The following is a 17,132-nucleotide window of genomic DNA, read 5'->3' on the forward strand; positions in this document are numbered from 1 at the left end:
ATGGGAATAGGACCCCGGGCCGGGTCAACGCTGGAGCAAGACGCCGGTAAGTTGCCGGAATAAACGCCGAACCCTCGGGCCGTAACTGAACGCCGCGACGGATCACGGACCAGGAGTCAAGCGGTGCCCTGCGGACATTGCCGAAGACACCGAGGCCCGTCCAAATAGTGAGCAGCGTCGTCCTGGCGAGATGTCGTCTAGCCATAGTAGTGTCGTCCGTGCTAGATGTCGTCGACCCATGTGAGGAAGGGGGATGCTCAGAAATTAAAGAGCTTGGAACACCGAAACGCCAGGAAGTACCACTCAAGCGGGCCTTGCGAACGAGGCCAAAGGCGATCGAGGTGAGGAACGACCAGAGACGCTACGCATCGCGAGACGCAACGCACCTTGTGAGCACGCGTGCGATATCACAAACGCGAGAAGCTAATCGAAAGTTCAGCGCCCCGCTCCACGCTCCACGCTCCCGCGCTTGCCACATCCTCGCCCTCCATCCACTGTCGTCTGTCGGCGGCCTCTCGCTCTCGAACGCATCCAGAAAGCACGACGATCGACATCGTGGTCCGTTTCCGAGTGCTCGGTGAGTGTCTCGCTACGTCGTGCGACACTCTACGGGCGTCTCACCATTCGTCTGTCTTCGCCGCCTCTCCTCTGCCCTCCTCTCCTCTCCTCGCCGCTCCCTCTCTCACCTCTTCTTTCTGCCCCAACGAAAGCACTCCTCTATACAACCAGATTACTACCGCGTTGGTGACGCCGGTGGTGACGCCCTGCCGCCCGCGCACGTCTCCCGCGCGTGCTAGCCCAGGTGAGTGTCGTCACTCGTCTTCGCGCTGGATCTTCTCCCCGACCTTCCCCCGTGCCCTTCATCTTCCACGCCGCCGCGACCGCCTACCGTCCTCCACGCGTGTCGACGCTCTGCCACACGCGCACGTGTGACGCCCGCGATAGCCCAGGTGAGCTTTTCCTCGTTCCTCTTCGCGTTGGGTCCTCAACAGACCATCCCCCTCCCCCTTTGCGACCGCCGGACCCGCCGCAAATCTCACTCTCGGTCTTGTTCCGCGAACGTACCCCCGGTCGTGACAACCTCTCGCGCGCGGCCTCACCCGCGTGCAGTCTAAGGTGAGTAGCTCGTCACTCTTCTTCGCGCTGGGTCCTGAAAGACCGTCCATGCTCCACTCACGCCACCACGACCGTCGCCGCACCACCCTCACTCGTGGTGCCTTCACCCCACGTGTCACCCTCCACCCGCGCTCGCGCCCCGGACCGTCAACATCCACTCTCCCAGCGCACCTCACCCACTCATCGCTGTCGCTGACTCGCTCACCATGCCGCCTATGAGCATCGAGCACCGCAACGTGAGTATTCTTATCGTTCCACTTACATACGTTTTCTGACGATTCCGACCATCGCACGCAGACCTTGCATCAGATTATGCGGGGTCCGTACATGGTATGGAGGTCGCACTAGTATGTGAGGTACGTATTCCGGCTTCATTGCCACGACGATGCGCTAACATGTGCGCTTCAGGCCATCCAGAACGGCCTTGGAGGTCGCATCAAGGTGAAGAAGAACAACGGCGGGAGCCTTACGTTCCCCCATGGCCGCTGTAGGTTCTTACATCGGACGACCGTGAGTTGGGGCTGGCACCCGGTAAGTCGCATTCTATTACGCGCGTGAGGGCAAGCTGACGGAGCGTTGCAGAAACATGGGGGGCGGGGGGAAAGGAAAGTCGGGCAAGAAACAGCCGGGTAATGGGAAGAAGTTCCGATCGGACGTAGTGGCCGCGTGAGTGCTTCTCCTCTTGTATCTACGCGCCTGTTACTTACCGTACCGCATAGGTTGGGTCGCAAACTCATCGAGGCGCTTGGCCTGGACAACGTCCAAGGCGGGTTCAACCTCCAGAAGTGGAACCGAATCTGCGCTCGCAACTGGGTGCGCCCTTTGTAGAGGGCCGTAGAGGGCGTAGTAATGTTTGTTTCGTAGAATGCTTCATACTATTCGTGCTCTTGCAAGTACGCGCGGGCGGGCCGTGAGATGAGACGCGTCTCCGAGAAAAGCGGGATGTGATCGACCCGCACGTCATCCAGGCACTGCGGGGGTGGCTGTGCTCGAGGAACACCTCCGCGCATGGTCCCTGGCCGGCGCGCGCCCTTCCGCCTCACTCGGCCGTCCCGGCCTGCGCGGCGAGCGTGAGGTGCGTACTCACCGTGTCCGGCCTCGTGATCACACCCATGACCGGTCGACGCGCACACCAGGAATCGACGCCAGAGCTCTCTCTCAGCTCCTGCGTCCTCGCAGCGTCGCGTTGCTCCATTCTCTACGACTCACGTCCACTCGTCGTCCCTCGACCACCCGACCACGCTAGTGGCTACGCGCCTTCGCCTGGCTCCCGTCCATGTCGTCCTCGCGCACGTTTTCCGCGCACGTTGTCCGTCCCGCCTCGCACACGCCCATCGCGATCCGCCCGCGTTCACCTAGGATCGATACGGCAGCCCTACGCGACGCATCGGTCTAGACGCACCGCGCGTTCCCCTTCGCCCTCGGTGTCGCCTTCGCCCTCGGTGTCGCACTCGCGCTCGTCATCCTCCTCGGTCTCGTCCATTCTGACCTCCTCGCGCACCTCGCGTTCCCGCGATCCAACTCTCTTCGCGTTCGCTTTCCCCGCAACGCGTCATATCCCGGATTCCCCATTTCTACGCTTACACCAGCCCTCTATGTCCATTGTCGCCTTCACCGCCGTGGACTCGGCCCTGGGGTTGACGACTGTCGTCTTGCCCCACCGGTATACGCTGTGTTTACCCATATGAACCATTTATGCATACGCACCGTTTATGCATAAACGGGGCGTATGCATAAATGCGCCGTATGCATAATCATGCCGCATGCATAATCACGCCGCATGCATAATCGGGCTGTATGCATAAACCGGCCGTATGCATAAACCGGCCGTATGCATGAACGCGTTGTATGCATAAACGGATCGTATGCATAAACGCGCTGTATGCATAAACGTGTTGTATGCATAAACGAATCGTATGCATAAACGGGGCGTATGCATAAACCGGATGTATGTATAAACACAATCTTAGACATAGGTAAGCATCCCGAGGAGAGGGCGAGTATGCAAGCAGTGTTGAGAAGTATGACTGGACTGTGATGAACGACGAGTTCAACAAAAGCCTTGTGTTTATGTCAGTATTGAAGAGAGTATATATTCTATAAGCAACGCACAAAGAACATGGAACATTGGCGTAGTGGTCTGTTGTGTCGCATGTGTACAATGTCAACAGGCTGCGGGTTCGATTCACGCGGCTGTCCTTTTGTTTACGGATATTGACGCTCTTACCGCTGTATGCATACTTCAATGTTTATGCATATATCTGTGTATGCATAAGGTACTGTATGCATAAACCCGGGGCGCTCTCACAGGGATTTATGCATAACCTGTACTGAGGCGGCTCGGCCGGCGGTGCCGCCGCCTACGATAACATAGTCGAAGACCTGGCCGGAAAAGTTGTGAATGGTATCGAGAAGGCTCTACATTGTGCGCTGAGAGGATTCACGATGGAGGAATGTGGTGCTGAGACGATTGGTTAGGGAAATCCTGAACAGATCGGCCGTTATATATGCCACTCGGAGAGGTCTTGTCGCCTTAGCAGTTAGTAAACAAACACGATATCTGGTTTAGCTGCGCTCACCAGGCGTCAACGGTCGGAGGACGTGCGCTATATGAAATTGAAAAGAATGCACACCGGCTTCTTGCTGAGCCGACCTCCTACGGGGCTTGGAATTGGAATACCGACCTACTTCCGACGCGTTTACGGTGAGCACACCACGATTAAGATGCGTAGTAGAAACCATCGTGTAAGCAGCCACACCAGTACTCATGATCAAGTACATACTTACTGAAGACTGTGTCAACCGTGAAATATTCGCTGAGCGGCTTTTTTCTTGACGCTGGTGGCTGTGGTAACAAGAAACGTTGCGGACCGGCCGAGATCTACATACTGTCGCAGATATTTGGAAATAGAGGTATTGAAACTGTATACGGCTGCTGGCTTCAGCTGCAGGCTGAGCTCAGGCCTCTTGAAAGAAGGGATAATATTTGAGATCATATGACTTACGAGACCCGGTGTGTTTGCGGTGCGCCGCTGAAAGCAACGGACTTCATCCGACGCGTGGCGAACGGCGCTTCTTGCGTTGCGATGTCCGATGAGACTGAGCTTGTCGAGATGGCTAGGCAATTCGAACGCCCATTTCAGTCGATATTTCGATCGGAATTTGGGTCATGAATGCATGACATTTGCGCTGGAACACGGGGCCGCCAGAATTGATTTTTTGGTCAACACCCAGGAACGATGCATCGATGTGGCCTGTATGATTTCAGTCTGGTTTCAAGTAAGAGAAGTCCGGGCGAGCTCACCCTAGCATGTGGATATGAAATGTTCGCATACCGGTCGATGAAAGACTAGTGGCAACATGAGTGGCACGGAAGTATTCGACGCGGTGCTTGTGAGATAGGATAAGATAAGATAAGATAAAGAAGCTTTGGGCGCCTTCTCCACTTCAATGCTTCAACTGATCTTTGACAAAACACCACCCCAAATCCGACCGGTAAGTCCATGTACGCGCGTGCGTGCGTCTCGGCCTCGCTGAGGGGATGGGGTCGCGGACGTCATAGACGATGGGACTTAAGCGGTTGAGCTCGAGTTGCCGTTTCAACAGCTGACGGGCCGGACGGCCCATTGGGGAGCCGTTCGCTCTCTGCAGGCCTCCAAGGACACCGTCTCACTCAGCGAAGACGCCTTGTAACCAGCCTGTTCTCGTATCCTATACAAAGTCGTATCCTACATGCTCTTTGGGACCATTTGCAGCTCGTAGAGCGACGAGGGCCTCTGCGAGCCAACCACATTGCAGCATCGCGCCTCCAGCCGGTTACTCATCCACCCGACCCGGCCCAGCTCATGTTTCGTCCACTCCGTCCACGCCGTCCACCACCCCACCACATCCACCGTCTTCTCGACTACCATGTCCGCGCCTCCCCAAGCCCCGACCGTCAACGACATCGTCATCAAGGGCGACGTCCCACCGCATGCCAAAGACCTCTTCCACCGATGGGTCCGCGACAGCCAGACGAAGCGCACCTTCGCCTTCTCCATCGCCTCGCGCCTCGTCCCTCCGAGGTCGAAGTCTTCTCGCGCGAGCGCGACGGCAAGCTGCAGGCGCGGGTCACGTACCGCCTCACTGTCGCAGCCGGTGCGTCGCCTCTCCGCGCGCCGCGTCTGGCAGGAGCACCGCGTTGACAGACGGGCAGACATGCTGAACTGGAATGGGAGCATGCACGGCGGCTGCGCGGTCTACCTCATCGACGTGTGAGTGCATACTTTCCCCTCCTGCGCCTTCCGTCGGCTTGCGCACCGTGCCCTCGTGCTCAATAGACTGTTCTGGCTGCTCGCGCAGGTGCTCGTCTGCCGCCATCTCGCTACTCGCCATGGTCCAGAAGAAGCCGTGGGGATCCGTCTCGCAGGCTCTCAACACGTCCTTCCATGCCCCTGCGCTCGCGTGAGTGCCCTTCGCGCCATCTCCAGCACCAGTCCCGGGCCCCGGCTGATCTACGTGCCCAGCGGGGTGACGATCGAGGTTGTGAACACGACTACCGCGTCAGGTTCGCGTATGCTGTCGTCCGTCACAGAGGTGAGTCTCCTGCCCGCCCCTTCCCCTCCACACCTGCCGACGCGTCGACGCAGATTTGGGATGTCACGAACAGCAGGTTGTGCATGTCGGGCACCCACCACAAAATGGCGCCGTCCAAGCTATGAAGCGGTGGGCTGGCTGATCACCCTCGTCACCTACGCCTGCGTATCTCCGCTTTCAATCATACTATCTTCCCCCGGAAGGACCGCCCCGTCTCGAGGGATGTATGCGTGGCTCACGACGCGTTTCCACTTGGGGAGAGTATGCCTTATCAAAGCTTCCTCCCCCTCGTCGCTTAGCTAGATCTCTCCACATTCATCATCAAGCCCGTCTCGCTCGCCCTCTACCGCGGGAAGCTTTGAGCAGGTGCACGTCGCACGCCTTCCGGATCGGTTCGCCTCGATACGCCCTAAGGCTGCGAACCCTTGAGATATCCCGTATGCTCTTCTTCCCGACGCTGCACGATCCTGACACAGACCACACAACGATATGCTCGCCAAGACAAGACCCCCATGTATACTCAAGCAATGGGAGCAATGACCTTTAACCGAAACGACGTGCTACAAATAAAATCACATACTCTACAGAAACGCACCCGGCACTCCGTCTACCGCCTCTTCGACATCTCCAGCCTCTGCTCGATGCTCATGCCCATCACCTCATCTTCCGCACCCGCACCCGCACCCTTCCCCAAGCGTCGCCCACGATCTTCCCGTAGTTGTTCGGGCTCATGGGAACCGGGCTCCCCCCGCCGTAGCTCCGCGCCACGATCTCGTCGACCTTCCCCAGCGCCGTCTTGCGCGCGAGGTGCCGCTGCGCGGGCGTGCCCCGTGCTCTCGTGCCGCGCCTCAGACCCGCGCCTGTACCCGCGGTTGGCTCAGCCTGAGCTTGAGCTTGAGTCTGAGCGGGCGCGAGCGAAGCCGCCGAGGTAGCGTGCCTTTCCTCGCGAGCACGCGAACCCGACCCAGCGCGATCGCGCGGAGGCGCCAGGTCCAGGTCCAGCGCGGAGCCCGACGCGGATGCCTGGGAGTACACCGACGCGCTTCGCATGCGCTCGAGGTCCGCCCGCGCCCGCGACTCCCCGCGGTCGAGCTGCGAGTACGCCGAGCCGGAAGACGACGATGTGAGCGTACGCGACACCGCGGCGGACGGGACGAGGAGCGTCGCCCCCGACGACGACGCCGCCGCCGCTGCCGCAGAGGGAGGCAGATGTGCTTTTGTCAGCCGCGTGTGGAACTGCGGCGAGGACGGGAAGGGGAGCGGGGGCGGTTCGCGCGCAGTGTGCAGCTTGTTCCGGGGAGGTCTGTCCGCGTGCTTATCAGGACGCTTGTCCTTGTCCTTCTTCTGCTTGCCTTTGCCGCGCGCCTTGGGCGTGTCGTCGTTGGAGGCCCTGGGGTACGGCGGGGAAGCGGGGAAATGACGGAGGGAAAGCTCGGGAGCGGGACCAAACAGGAGGCTCGTCTGGAGGGGCGGGGACGCGATCAACGGCGGGTTGAATGGCAAGATGTCGATATGCGCGGAATCTGGAACTGGAGCGTGGGCGGGTGCCACGAGAGAATGATAGGACGGAGGAGGGCGCTCAGACAGCGGACGCGAGACTCTAGGGGACTGCGGTGCAGAAGCGAGAGTCGCCTTGCTCGGAGGGGTGAAAGGACTATTGCGCTTGTCCTCAGCCGTCCTCCGTTTTGGCTTGGGCGTGAACCTGTCAGAGGGAGGACGAGGGATATGTGCACCGTCAGAGTCGGAGGATTGCGAAGGAGGTTCCTGTTTGGAGGTGATGATCGTAGCAGCGCGCGAAGGCAAGACCGCAGGCGAACCGTCTTCTTCCTGCAGGAAACCAGACTCCGGATCCTCGAGCAAGATGCGGAACCCAGGAGGAGACGCCAGGAGATCCCTCCTCTCTTGCATGTGCGACGGGCGCCGGATTGGTGACCCGTCGTCCCAAGGGCCCGAGTTCTCGCGTCGTCGATGGGAAGCAGACCACGACCGCATCGTACGCCGACGCTCGAGATATTCCTCGTCATCTCCCTCTTCAGGATACGACTGGAATCGAGGCCGGCGGATAGTGCCCAGACGTAGACGCTCCAGAATGCTACGCCTAATGGACTTGTGTCGGGGGGGAGCTTGAGCAAGCACGTCATCCTCTTCGCCATAGTCATGCTGGTCGGAGGACATGGAGCGTGACCCGGGCGCAATCCGGCGTTGAGTGTCGACTCGAGCGACTTCACATACAGCGGTAGGGTCTGCTAGAAAAGGGTCTTGTTCCGCGTCGCGGGCGGGAGCTCCGGTGGCGGTGGACGTTCGGCTGACAGTGGAGAGTGCCCGCATGAGCCAGGAGCTCTCCTCTTTGGCATCGCCAGGCGTCTCCTTCGGCACGAGTAGGGCGCTGTTTGGCCGTGGGGTCAGGTCTGGTGGTACGAGGGAGGAGCGACGGGGAGTGGCAGGATATCCGTGAGGGGAGAGCGCGCTAGACGTGTAGGCCGAACCGGACCTGAGATGGGAGCCTTGAGGGGTGAGGCTACCACCGAGAACGCGATAGAGAAGCATCGTTACGCCGATTCCAACGCCGACGCCTAAGATAGCAAAGACGGGGGAGAGGAAAGCGAAATTGAAGTCCTTGGGGCTGTCGGCCAACACTTGGTTGCGGTGTCTAGTGACTGAGGACTGTTGGCTCGCTGGTGGCAGGGCGGCAATGTGCACTATGGAAGAAGCGGACGTAGCGGATGTCGTGGAGGATGGCGCGGAGGGTGTTGTGGTCGAGACCCCAGTGGTAGGCGAAGGGCCGGCCGAAAGCGATGTTGTAGAAGCCGTTTGAGATGGTTGAGTTCCAACAGCGACGTCCGTAGGCCCAACGAGGGACGAGGGGATCGCTGCATCGGTCGGCTTGTTCCATTGACTATACGCGGGGAACGGCCACCAGTTGATGGACGACGCAGGGTCTTGGCGCGCATATAGGGAGGGAGCAAGAGGAGGAAGTTCGTACGCAGCTGGATGACCCCTTCCACAAATAACGAGAGCGGCGACGATATGAAAGCCCAGGAGTGCGCTGAGCGGTCGTAGGCGACATGATGTGCCAGACATCTAGGAAGGATGAGCGTCAACGTCGGAGATCCGATGGATGGACATACCTGAGCTTTACAACGTCGCACTTGGACTGAATGAAGGGATACGTGGAACAGGAGAACCAATGCGAACAGTGATCTCAGCGCTCCGCGAGGCTGACATTCCAACCCAGCCTATGAGTCCCGCTTACGACGAAATACAGTGTCTTTAACGCACCGTTAGGCATGAGAGTCTCCTACCAGCATTGTGTCTTAAGAGAATTTGCGTACTATTTTCTCACTGTTCATGTCTGAGCGCGCCCCAATGGGTGTTGGGAAGCTGAACTTTGACGGGGATGTGGACGTTGTGAGACCTTCAAGGAAGGGAAAAGATGCATTCCAGTTGCGGTGTGGGCGACGACAGCGTATGCGCAGATTAGGAGACGAAGAGACAGCGTGGAGACCTCGCAGCTAAGCCCTGGCCATGGTGGGGCTTGAGGAGAAGGGCGACGCGTCAGCGCCTCGAGTCTCGACCCTCAGATGCAATCACGGTCACGAGGGCGTGTGAACGTTTCCTCCTAGGTCGCTCAGAGTACGTTATTCTGCTTATTCAACGCTTCATGTAGCTTGGCTCGTCCAGCCGCCCCCGTCGTTCCTCCTGCATACGCTTCGTGGGCAGCTGCTGCGTCGACCTCTTATCGCTCCCCTCCTCTCAGTTTACTTCCAAAAAGCGTTGTTATCTCTAGGGTTGGCACTTCTGTGCCTCTTGATGAAAACATCCATCCACAATCCATCCAGCTCTGACATCGACCTATCCGGGATTCCAGGAACGTATCGAACTTGTCATCAGAATGCAGGGGCCCGACGTGACGGGTATGAACGTTTTTTTGACACCACACGTCGTTCTTCCCGGCCCTCACCACTCCGGTACGCTGAGCAAGAACGAGAAGGTACGTACACAACAGATCGCTGCAGGGCTGTACCTAAGTTTGGTGCTTAGTTCACACCACCACGCCCGGACAGGGAAATGCGTGGACGCGTGCGACGTGTTATAAAGGATCCTCATTGGAACCACTAACTTCGACCCACCCACTCATACTGCCACTACAGAGATGCCTCACCTTGCTCAGTTGTTCTTCTTCCTCGCTTTGATGTCCATGTTATATGGTACGGGCTTTGCGGCTCCCGTGGCCAGCGGTGTTCCCCGCGAAGGTGTGTTAGTGAACTTACACGTTGGTATATATTACTAATTGACGCTGCAACCAGACACGGCAGATGACTTGCATGTTGAAGAGGTCAAGTGGCTCCAGCAACAGGATCGCTAAAGAACGAACATTCCCGTACGTCCAGTGGTAGATGTCACGATGAATTACGCGCGAATAATCATAACTGTTCAGAACACCCGTCCCAGAAGAACTGGTTTCTCGTTCTTGTACATGTGCTCCTCTGGCGTTTGCTATAAACACGTCAATTGGTACGATCAATCCGCGGGGAGGCTGCTGTCGAATTCGGTACATCTCGCGCTGGCATCCGGAAGATCTGCAACGCATGTTTCCAGTTTTGATAGTGAAAAAATCTCGCATATGACTCTATACAAGCACAGTCATTCAGTGACTGAACGCACTCTGCCTCGTGGGGCGCTCGATTGGCGTGTCGCCTGCGGGAGATTTAAAGTGCTCTTGGTAGAATATCTCCCTCGGCGCTCAGAAACAGGCCCGGTGTTTCACAGATCTACAAATTCGCACTGAGGCCGCAGATGTCTTGACAGTTCCATGTCAAAGCGTGTAAGTGTTCTCTTCGGTGGCAGATACATTAAACTGTCCGAGCCCAGATTATCACCTTCCAGATATGCTGGTCCTGGGGACTCTGCATGACGATATTTCCCTAGATGTTCATGCTGTACATCTCCTGGGGCCTTTAAATATGACTCTATTCACTCGTGCCGGTTCATCGAGCATTTACTTCACGTCACTCGGTCCAAAGTCGGTCTCCATTCGGTCCTATGGGTACTCGACGTGGTAGTGCGTACTGTGTCAAAGACGCTCAACTTTCGAGCCTCCAATGGACCCGGTATACCTACTGTGGGTTGAATAGCAGCAAGGTTTGACACAAGATATCACATCTTCCAACTCTATAGCTATATAACATCCGGGCTCTTGACAATCCCAGATATACCTCACTCCCCACGAGACTAAATCAGAAGAGTCCATTAATCTGCCAGTTACGACCGCGCTCTGCACTGCCGCCTGCTGCTGGATGACAGGTCGGCCACTGATTGATGCATCTCCGTGGGCGTCGCTGTCCTTATCTGTATACCTAACCACATGGCACTGGATAGATCATCCCTCCCGAAGCGTGCATCAATATGCCCTAACCTACTCGCTGTGACTGCCACCCATCGGACCGTGCTGTCCGCACCCCTACGCGCATTGACATTCAAGATTCAAGAAGGAGCCTCCAATCCTACCGATGAAGCTCCATCCCCCACACTCTTTCGGTTTTCGATTTACCCATGCCAGCTTGCTCGCGTTTTGTGGCTCTCCTCGCGGTCGTTTCGACGCTCCTAGCCGGGATCGACGCCTACCCAGTTGCTCAAGGACTCGCCGAACGGGGTGAGTACGTATCACACGTGTCTGCTCACTGGTCGACGGTTCTCTTACCTTTCCGCGATAAGGCGGGACGATACGCAAAGCAGCAGTAGCCGAGTATTCCTTACCGCGTCGTGGTACGAGTGTGGCCCCGAGATCAATCCCGAACTAATGAATACGGTTTAGCGAGCGACGATGACTTAGATGACCTACACATCGAAGAGATCCGGTGGCTGGAGAAACCACCCGGGAAGGAAGAGCGTCGTCGTGAGTACCCTTGGTGCATGTCATCCACGCTTCGCTAATAGGAAGCACTTCGAAGAGCTTTCATAGAATCGAGTCTTAAACAATTATTCAGACATTATGACGAGCTTGAGTGGGCGATAACCAGAAATAGCCTACTTCCGGTCCCCAAGTAATTTTGTACAAGGTGTGGTTGTGATCAAAGCGTCTGCTCAAACACGGCGCCCGCACGTCAGTTGGGCGGGGCCTGCGCCCGGTCTACCACCGCTACGCCAAGCTCGACACTGGCGTTCTCTCAAAGCGCCTTATTGACGCATAAATACGCCCTTGATTCCGTTCACAGCATCAGTGAACCACCTACTCGACGATGCCACCCCACACGATCTCCCGCGCGAAAATCCTGCTCGTCATTCTCTGCACCGCGCTCGCAGTGATCCCAACCCACGCATCTCCCATCGCGGGAGTATTCGGTGCGCATCTTGAGCCCCCTCTGAAATCTAACTCAATAAGAACTTCGTGCAGAGCGCGGAGCTGTTGTACCTGAATCTGAGTCCTCCGACGGGCCAATCCAGGACCTGGAATGGCTCGTGGCCGCGCAGGATGATTGAGGTGAGATGAGCTTACTACAGTAGGGGAGCGCGACACGCTGCTTACCATTTTGTGAGGTTGCGCAGGTCAACGTTTCGCAGTCTTCTCCCTCTGTATGTGTCTTCGATGATGATATTTTATATCTTCCTAAACCAACGACGCACGCTTGTATACTGCGCTCGAAGTTGCCGGATTGGAGCCGGGAACTTTATGTGCCCAGGGCGAGTGTTCCCGCGTGAACTCGCCACTGCGGAAGCAATCTTTGTTACCGATGGTGGCGAAGCTGCGGATAGCATCAGCAGAGCCTTTCGTGCCGTACCAGAAACCCTGCATGGTGCGAGGCGACGGGATCGCGAGGCACGTACCGGGAGCGTTCGCCGAGAGCTGGAGTGCCCAAACCGTTGAGGTGTGATTTGGGGCGCCTCCTTAGAATCTGACGTTCAGTGAAGGGTGAATGGAAAGACCGTCGTCGCGAGCATAGCTGCCCCATCTGTCAAGCTCTAGGGGTGGTTGCACGACTGAGGAAGCCCAGAGTGCGTCGCGAAGTAGAAGACGGGAAGCCATATCTCGTGAGGAAAACATGGGACTATGCCGTCAGGCTGGCCTCGCTGCGCCCGGCACGACTTGAGAACGTGTAGTACGATGATGCTCGCGCTGCTAGCACAGCCCGGGGATTTCGCACCAGCGGTCGGATACCGAATGACATACCAGTGCAAAGATCGCTCTATTGCCGAGGAGACACTGTGCGCGCCGAGATGATCATCCGCAGAAGATAAGAACAAGAACGCTCCATTACGTTCAACGTGCGATCCGGTCGTCCGCCGCCGGCTTCGCGCGCCCACGCCCCGCCGCTCACAGCTCCGCCCGCATCTCGCGCGCGCCCAGCCACGCCGCGTGCTCCCGCTGGTTCTCCTCCACCGCCTCGTACACCTTCCGCCAGTCGAGGCAGCGCCGCTCCGGGTGCGGCTCCACGGGCTTGATGTTGCTCGGGTACTGGTACGCGTCGAGCTCGAGCCCGGAGCGGCAGAGGATCATCTGGCGGACGTAGTTGATGCAGTGGCGCGCGGGCTGCTCCGTGCGCGCGGCGAGCGGCTTCGCGAGCTGGTCGCGGATGACGTCCAGGCAGCGGAGCTGGTGGAGCATCGAGACGAGGAACGGCTCGCGCGCGGGGCCGAGGTGGACGAGGCCGTCCCCGGGCACGAGGGCCGCCCAGGCGGCGGAGGCGTTGAGGTCGTAGTGGAGCCCGGCGTCGAAGGCGAGCGCGACGGGGGGTCGGTCGATCTCCCAGATTCCGTCTGGGTGGTGAAGGCGCGCGTGAGGGAGGAAAGGTGTGGGGTGCGGAATGGGACATACTGTTTATGAGCTCAGGCTCTTGTGAGCGGAGGAGCCAAGTGAGACTGAAGGCCTTGTAAGTGAAGTTGACGACGAGGAGAGAGATGGCTGCAGTGAGAGCGAAGGACTCGAGCCACTTTGGTGTCATGGTAGAGGAGGGATGTTGCAACCTTTGAAGGGCGGAGAGTATCCAGAGAGTCGTTGGGGACGAGGTGGAGGGCGAGCGGACGGTCGCAAAGCCGCGGGTGGTGTCAGTCCAGGGGCGAGCAGGCACAGGATAGAGGAAGCCCATTCGGGAATGTCTGAAGCAGACAGCAAGAGAACATCAATCGAGGTCAAGTGGAGGCGGTATTCGCGAGTAGTTGCACCGCCGTATGAGCGCGTCCAAGTGATGGTCCGCTTCCCACCGGAGCAGCGAGGAGCTGGGAACGAGGCGCGCCCACGAGGGTCGAGCATCCAGGGGAGTTGTGCCAGTCAGATGAGGTGGGAAGCAGACCCGTTTCTCCGTGCCAGTGGGCGCCGGGAGGCCTATGCAGTTGAATCTCCGCGTCAAGTTGACCGGCGAGCGCCGCCCCGAGGGCCGAGAGTCTCTCTCTTTTCCTTCTGCAACCACCGTCACCGTCCTCCTCCCGCATGCCCACTGCAGCTCTTCGGTCAACAAGAATAGCCCCACGAAGCAGCCCGGAAAGATGACCTGGACAGCCTCTTTCGCCGGCTCCGTTGTCATCAAAGGCTGAGTAAAAAGCCCACGACCGAAGCTTCTATCTGTTGTGTGTTCCGCCGAGTACAGCCGTCCCTGACAGTGAAGAGTGTCAACTGCGACGGTATTCGAGACTCAAGTGGAGGGGCTGAACACCGCCCGTGCGTTTTTATCAAACTTTCTCTCTGGCGCGGAGCGGAAGAGGTCTTGCGCCCAGCATCTCGCCTCGCTCTCTCCCTACGCCATGCCGTTCCACACCACCCTCCCCAGCGTTCCGGAGAACTACTCTCTTCTTCCCAATGGCGACCGCGACTCCCTCGAATTTGGAGAGGGCGACAACAAGCACGATGAAGGTGCGCATACAGTCGCTATATGCACTTCCCTCCGCTCAGCGACGTCGTAGTGACTCGTGGCGACTGGTCCCATCGTCCAGCGTCGTCGCGTGCGCCGTCCTGCCTCACATGGACCCTCGCCCTCCTCGTTCTCGTAGCCGCGACAGACGGCATCGCCCTCTTTGCCATGCACCGGATCCTCGACACCACCTACGCCTCGCTCTCCCCAGGCGAGCTCGAGTTCGCCTCACCCTACCACGGCCTCGACACGCTCTACCGCTCCGGACGCCAGCAACCCCCGACCCTCGCCCCCGCGCTCACCCTCCCCCGGCTCGTCGCCCAAGTCTTCCCCGACCGCCCGCGCGAGCCCGCGCCGGTCGGCGAGCACGAGTACTTCGCGCGCGCCTTCGGGACGCTCAACCCGCGCGAGCGCCGCCTCCACGTCGCGCCCGCCGTGCACACCGTTGCGCAGTTCCGCGCGCTCGACTTCGGGATGGACGAGTGCTCGCTCGTCGTCCACCTCCCCGGCCCCGCGGACCCGCTCGAGGGCCCGGAGGCGGAGCCGTTCCGGTGGAGCGGCGACGACGAGCCGCTCGAGCTCGAGGTGACGATGCTCGACGCGGGCGACCGCCCGGTGGACGTCCGCGCGCTCTCGTACGCGACGCGCCCGCGGGCGAAGGCGGGCGAGCCCGTGCGGCGCGTGCGCCCGCGGCGGGGCGAGGAGACCGAGGTCGGGCGTTTCCCGTGCAAGTGGGGCACGATGCCGACGTTCGAGGTCGCGTGCGCGCCTGGCCAGGGCTCGGGTTGCCTGCTCGACGTGTGGACGACGCAGAACACGACGTATGGTGAGTGCGATTGCTTTTCGAGCCGCACGAGGGAAAGCGGGAGCTGACGCGCGCGCAGGCATGTACATGTATCAGTATCAGACGATTTGAAGAGTCCGAGTCGGGCACAGAGGCATCTTGGATGAGCGAATGCGGCGTGTGCGTGTGCGGAGTGCTGTATGTGACCCCAGAATGCCTATCTATCATTATTGTCGTATCCGGATGCTTCCCGTCCTAGTCCATACTGCAACTTCAGTACACCCGTGCCGGCTGTGCACACCGGAGGCGGACTTCGCGTTTCCGACGCTGTCTATCAATGCCGAAATGTCACCGCGCGACGTCGTCTCCGACGTTTGATTATCGCGTACGCCGTGCTCTTCGTGGCGTATACTGAACTCAAACATAACCTCATGCGAGCGGTGCAAATGTCTAATCGAATACCGCATAAGCGTTCCGTTTCCTCTGGCTGGTCGCTTTGCTACATGCAAACCCCGTACTGGCAAAAACTTTGCTATGGGCTTCCCGTCCGCCCGACACGTGCGATGTTCTTGATCCCACGACGAACGCGGAGCCCTGGAGAAGCGGGGGATCCGTGTGCGCAGGCACTGGAGAAGGATCGCAGCCCCCCGCGCGAGCAGAGGTCGTGGGAGCGCGTCCTGCGGGGCTTCGCGAGGCTGTCCGCAATCATCCACGCCCGTAGACGTCCTTGTTCTCTGTACAGGCCGCCCATGATAGATGACGGAAACAGTGCACTGCATGCAGAAGAATGCGTTCGAGATGAGGCGAGGGCGGGCGAGGGCGGACTTGGACCTGCGGGATCCCTGAAGGCCGTATGTGGAACACGGCAGCTGCCACATACAACCCGGCGTGGAGCGGAGCAGCGGGAGCGGGAGGCAGTAGGGCACGAAACGCGCCGGCATCAGCGCTCAGCAGCTCCGAACCTAAACAGACGACCACGGGCACCGGTCCACGAGCGGGGAGCGAGCACGGCAGACGAAGCCCCCGCGCCTCCATCCTCCCTCGTCTCTGCTCCCCATCCGACCACGCATGTCCTCACGCCCCCTCGCATTCGTCGCCGTCGTCGTCCTCGCACTGCTCAACGCGTGGATAGACGTCCTCCACGTCCGCGCGACGCACCGCGCCGCCTCCAAGCGGAGCCCCCCATTGAGCCACTACAGTGCGTCTCCCCGCGCACGCCCGTGCGGACGCGCTGACCCCCGACTCCGGGCCAGCGTTCGTCGACGAAGACCTCCCGCCGCTCATGCCCGTCCCCGCCGCCGAGCGCGCGGTCCTGCTGCTCCCGGAAGACTCGCAGCGGTACCCGCTCTGGGCCCCGCAGGCGACGCAGGAGTGGATGTTCACCGCGACCGCGGGCGACGGCAACGTGCACTTCGGCGCGAACCGCCGGATGCTCGTCGTCGCCGAGTCGCACATGCTCCACTGCCTGCGCTCCGTGCGCACCGCGCTCGCGCAGGACGCGCCGCCGAGCGCGGGCGGCCACCAGATGGGCCACCTCGCGCACTGCGTCAACTTCATCCGCCAGTCCGTGCTCTGCTCCGCGGACGCGACGCTCGAGCCCCCGGACGCGTTCGCGCGCAACTACACACGCGAGCCCGCGGGGAACGGCGCGCACGTCTGCAAGGACTTTGACGCGTTCTACGGCGAGATGAAGGGGAACTATCTGGCGTGGACGGCGTACCAGAAGGGGCTCGCCGCGCAGGAGGCGGTGGCTGAGGAGACGGTGCTCCCGGCGGAGCACCACCATCGTGACTGGTAGAAGTGTGCATTCTTGT

The 17,132-nt window shown here is 59.5% G+C and overlaps 7 protein-coding genes across 7 annotated transcripts; 5 read left to right on the forward strand and 2 right to left on the reverse strand.

Moving 5' to 3' along the window:
- Positions 1–1,322: 1,322 nt before the first annotated feature.
- On the forward strand, positions 1,323–2,804 carry BXZ73DRAFT_81285 (uncharacterized protein; the record flags this gene model as incomplete). Its single annotated transcript, XM_048023476.1, has 9 exons — positions 1,323–1,352; positions 1,525–1,603; positions 1,632–1,647; positions 1,699–1,782; positions 1,836–1,929; positions 1,981–2,026; positions 2,085–2,191; positions 2,513–2,647; positions 2,706–2,804. 9 exons carry the CDS (start codon positions 1,323–1,325, stop codon positions 2,802–2,804), a joined length of 690 nt encoding a protein of 229 aa, XP_047872992.1.
- Positions 2,805–5,025: 2,221 nt separating this feature from the next.
- BXZ73DRAFT_106098 (uncharacterized protein) lies at positions 5,026–5,816 on the forward strand (the record flags this gene model as incomplete). The annotated part of the gene is made up of 6 exons (XM_048016498.1): positions 5,026–5,115; positions 5,181–5,253; positions 5,312–5,369; positions 5,458–5,559; positions 5,622–5,691; positions 5,745–5,816. 6 exons carry the CDS (start codon positions 5,026–5,028, stop codon positions 5,814–5,816), a joined length of 465 nt encoding a protein of 154 aa, XP_047872993.1.
- A 529-nt stretch (positions 5,817–6,345) lies between these two features.
- On the reverse strand, positions 6,346–8,772 carry BXZ73DRAFT_54189 (uncharacterized protein; the record flags this gene model as incomplete). The annotated part of the gene is made up of 2 exons (XM_048021125.1): positions 6,346–6,526; positions 6,830–8,772. The coding sequence occupies 2 exons, from the start codon at positions 8,770–8,772 to the stop codon at positions 6,346–6,348; spliced, it is 2,124 nt and encodes a 707-aa protein (XP_047872994.1).
- A 1,072-nt stretch (positions 8,773–9,844) lies between these two features.
- Positions 9,845–10,057, forward strand: BXZ73DRAFT_106100 (uncharacterized protein; the record flags this gene model as incomplete). The annotated part of the gene is made up of 2 exons (XM_048016499.1): positions 9,845–9,944; positions 9,999–10,057. 2 exons carry the CDS (start codon positions 9,845–9,847, stop codon positions 10,055–10,057), a joined length of 159 nt encoding a protein of 52 aa, XP_047872995.1.
- A 2,946-nt stretch (positions 10,058–13,003) lies between these two features.
- BXZ73DRAFT_54223 (uncharacterized protein) lies at positions 13,004–13,631 on the reverse strand (the record flags this gene model as incomplete). Its single annotated transcript, XM_048021134.1, has 2 exons — positions 13,004–13,446; positions 13,505–13,631. The coding sequence occupies 2 exons, from the start codon at positions 13,629–13,631 to the stop codon at positions 13,004–13,006; spliced, it is 570 nt and encodes a 189-aa protein (XP_047872996.1).
- A 796-nt stretch (positions 13,632–14,427) lies between these two features.
- Positions 14,428–15,450, forward strand: BXZ73DRAFT_106102 (uncharacterized protein; the record flags this gene model as incomplete). Its single annotated transcript, XM_048016500.1, has 3 exons — positions 14,428–14,536; positions 14,587–15,360; positions 15,419–15,450. 3 exons carry the CDS (start codon positions 14,428–14,430, stop codon positions 15,448–15,450), a joined length of 915 nt encoding a protein of 304 aa, XP_047872997.1.
- Positions 15,451–16,386: 936 nt separating this feature from the next.
- On the forward strand, positions 16,387–17,116 carry BXZ73DRAFT_92588 (uncharacterized protein; the record flags this gene model as incomplete). The annotated part of the gene is made up of 2 exons (XM_048026412.1): positions 16,387–16,516; positions 16,572–17,116. 2 exons carry the CDS (start codon positions 16,387–16,389, stop codon positions 17,114–17,116), a joined length of 675 nt encoding a protein of 224 aa, XP_047872998.1.
- Positions 17,117–17,132: the final 16 nt, after the last annotated feature.

Source organism: Epithele typhae, assembly GCF_022376455.1.
Source record: "Epithele typhae strain CBS 203.58 chromosome Unknown BXZ73scaffold_77, whole genome shotgun sequence".
NCBI classification, from domain to species: Eukaryota; Fungi; Basidiomycota; class Agaricomycetes; order Polyporales; family Epitheliaceae; genus Epithele; species Epithele typhae.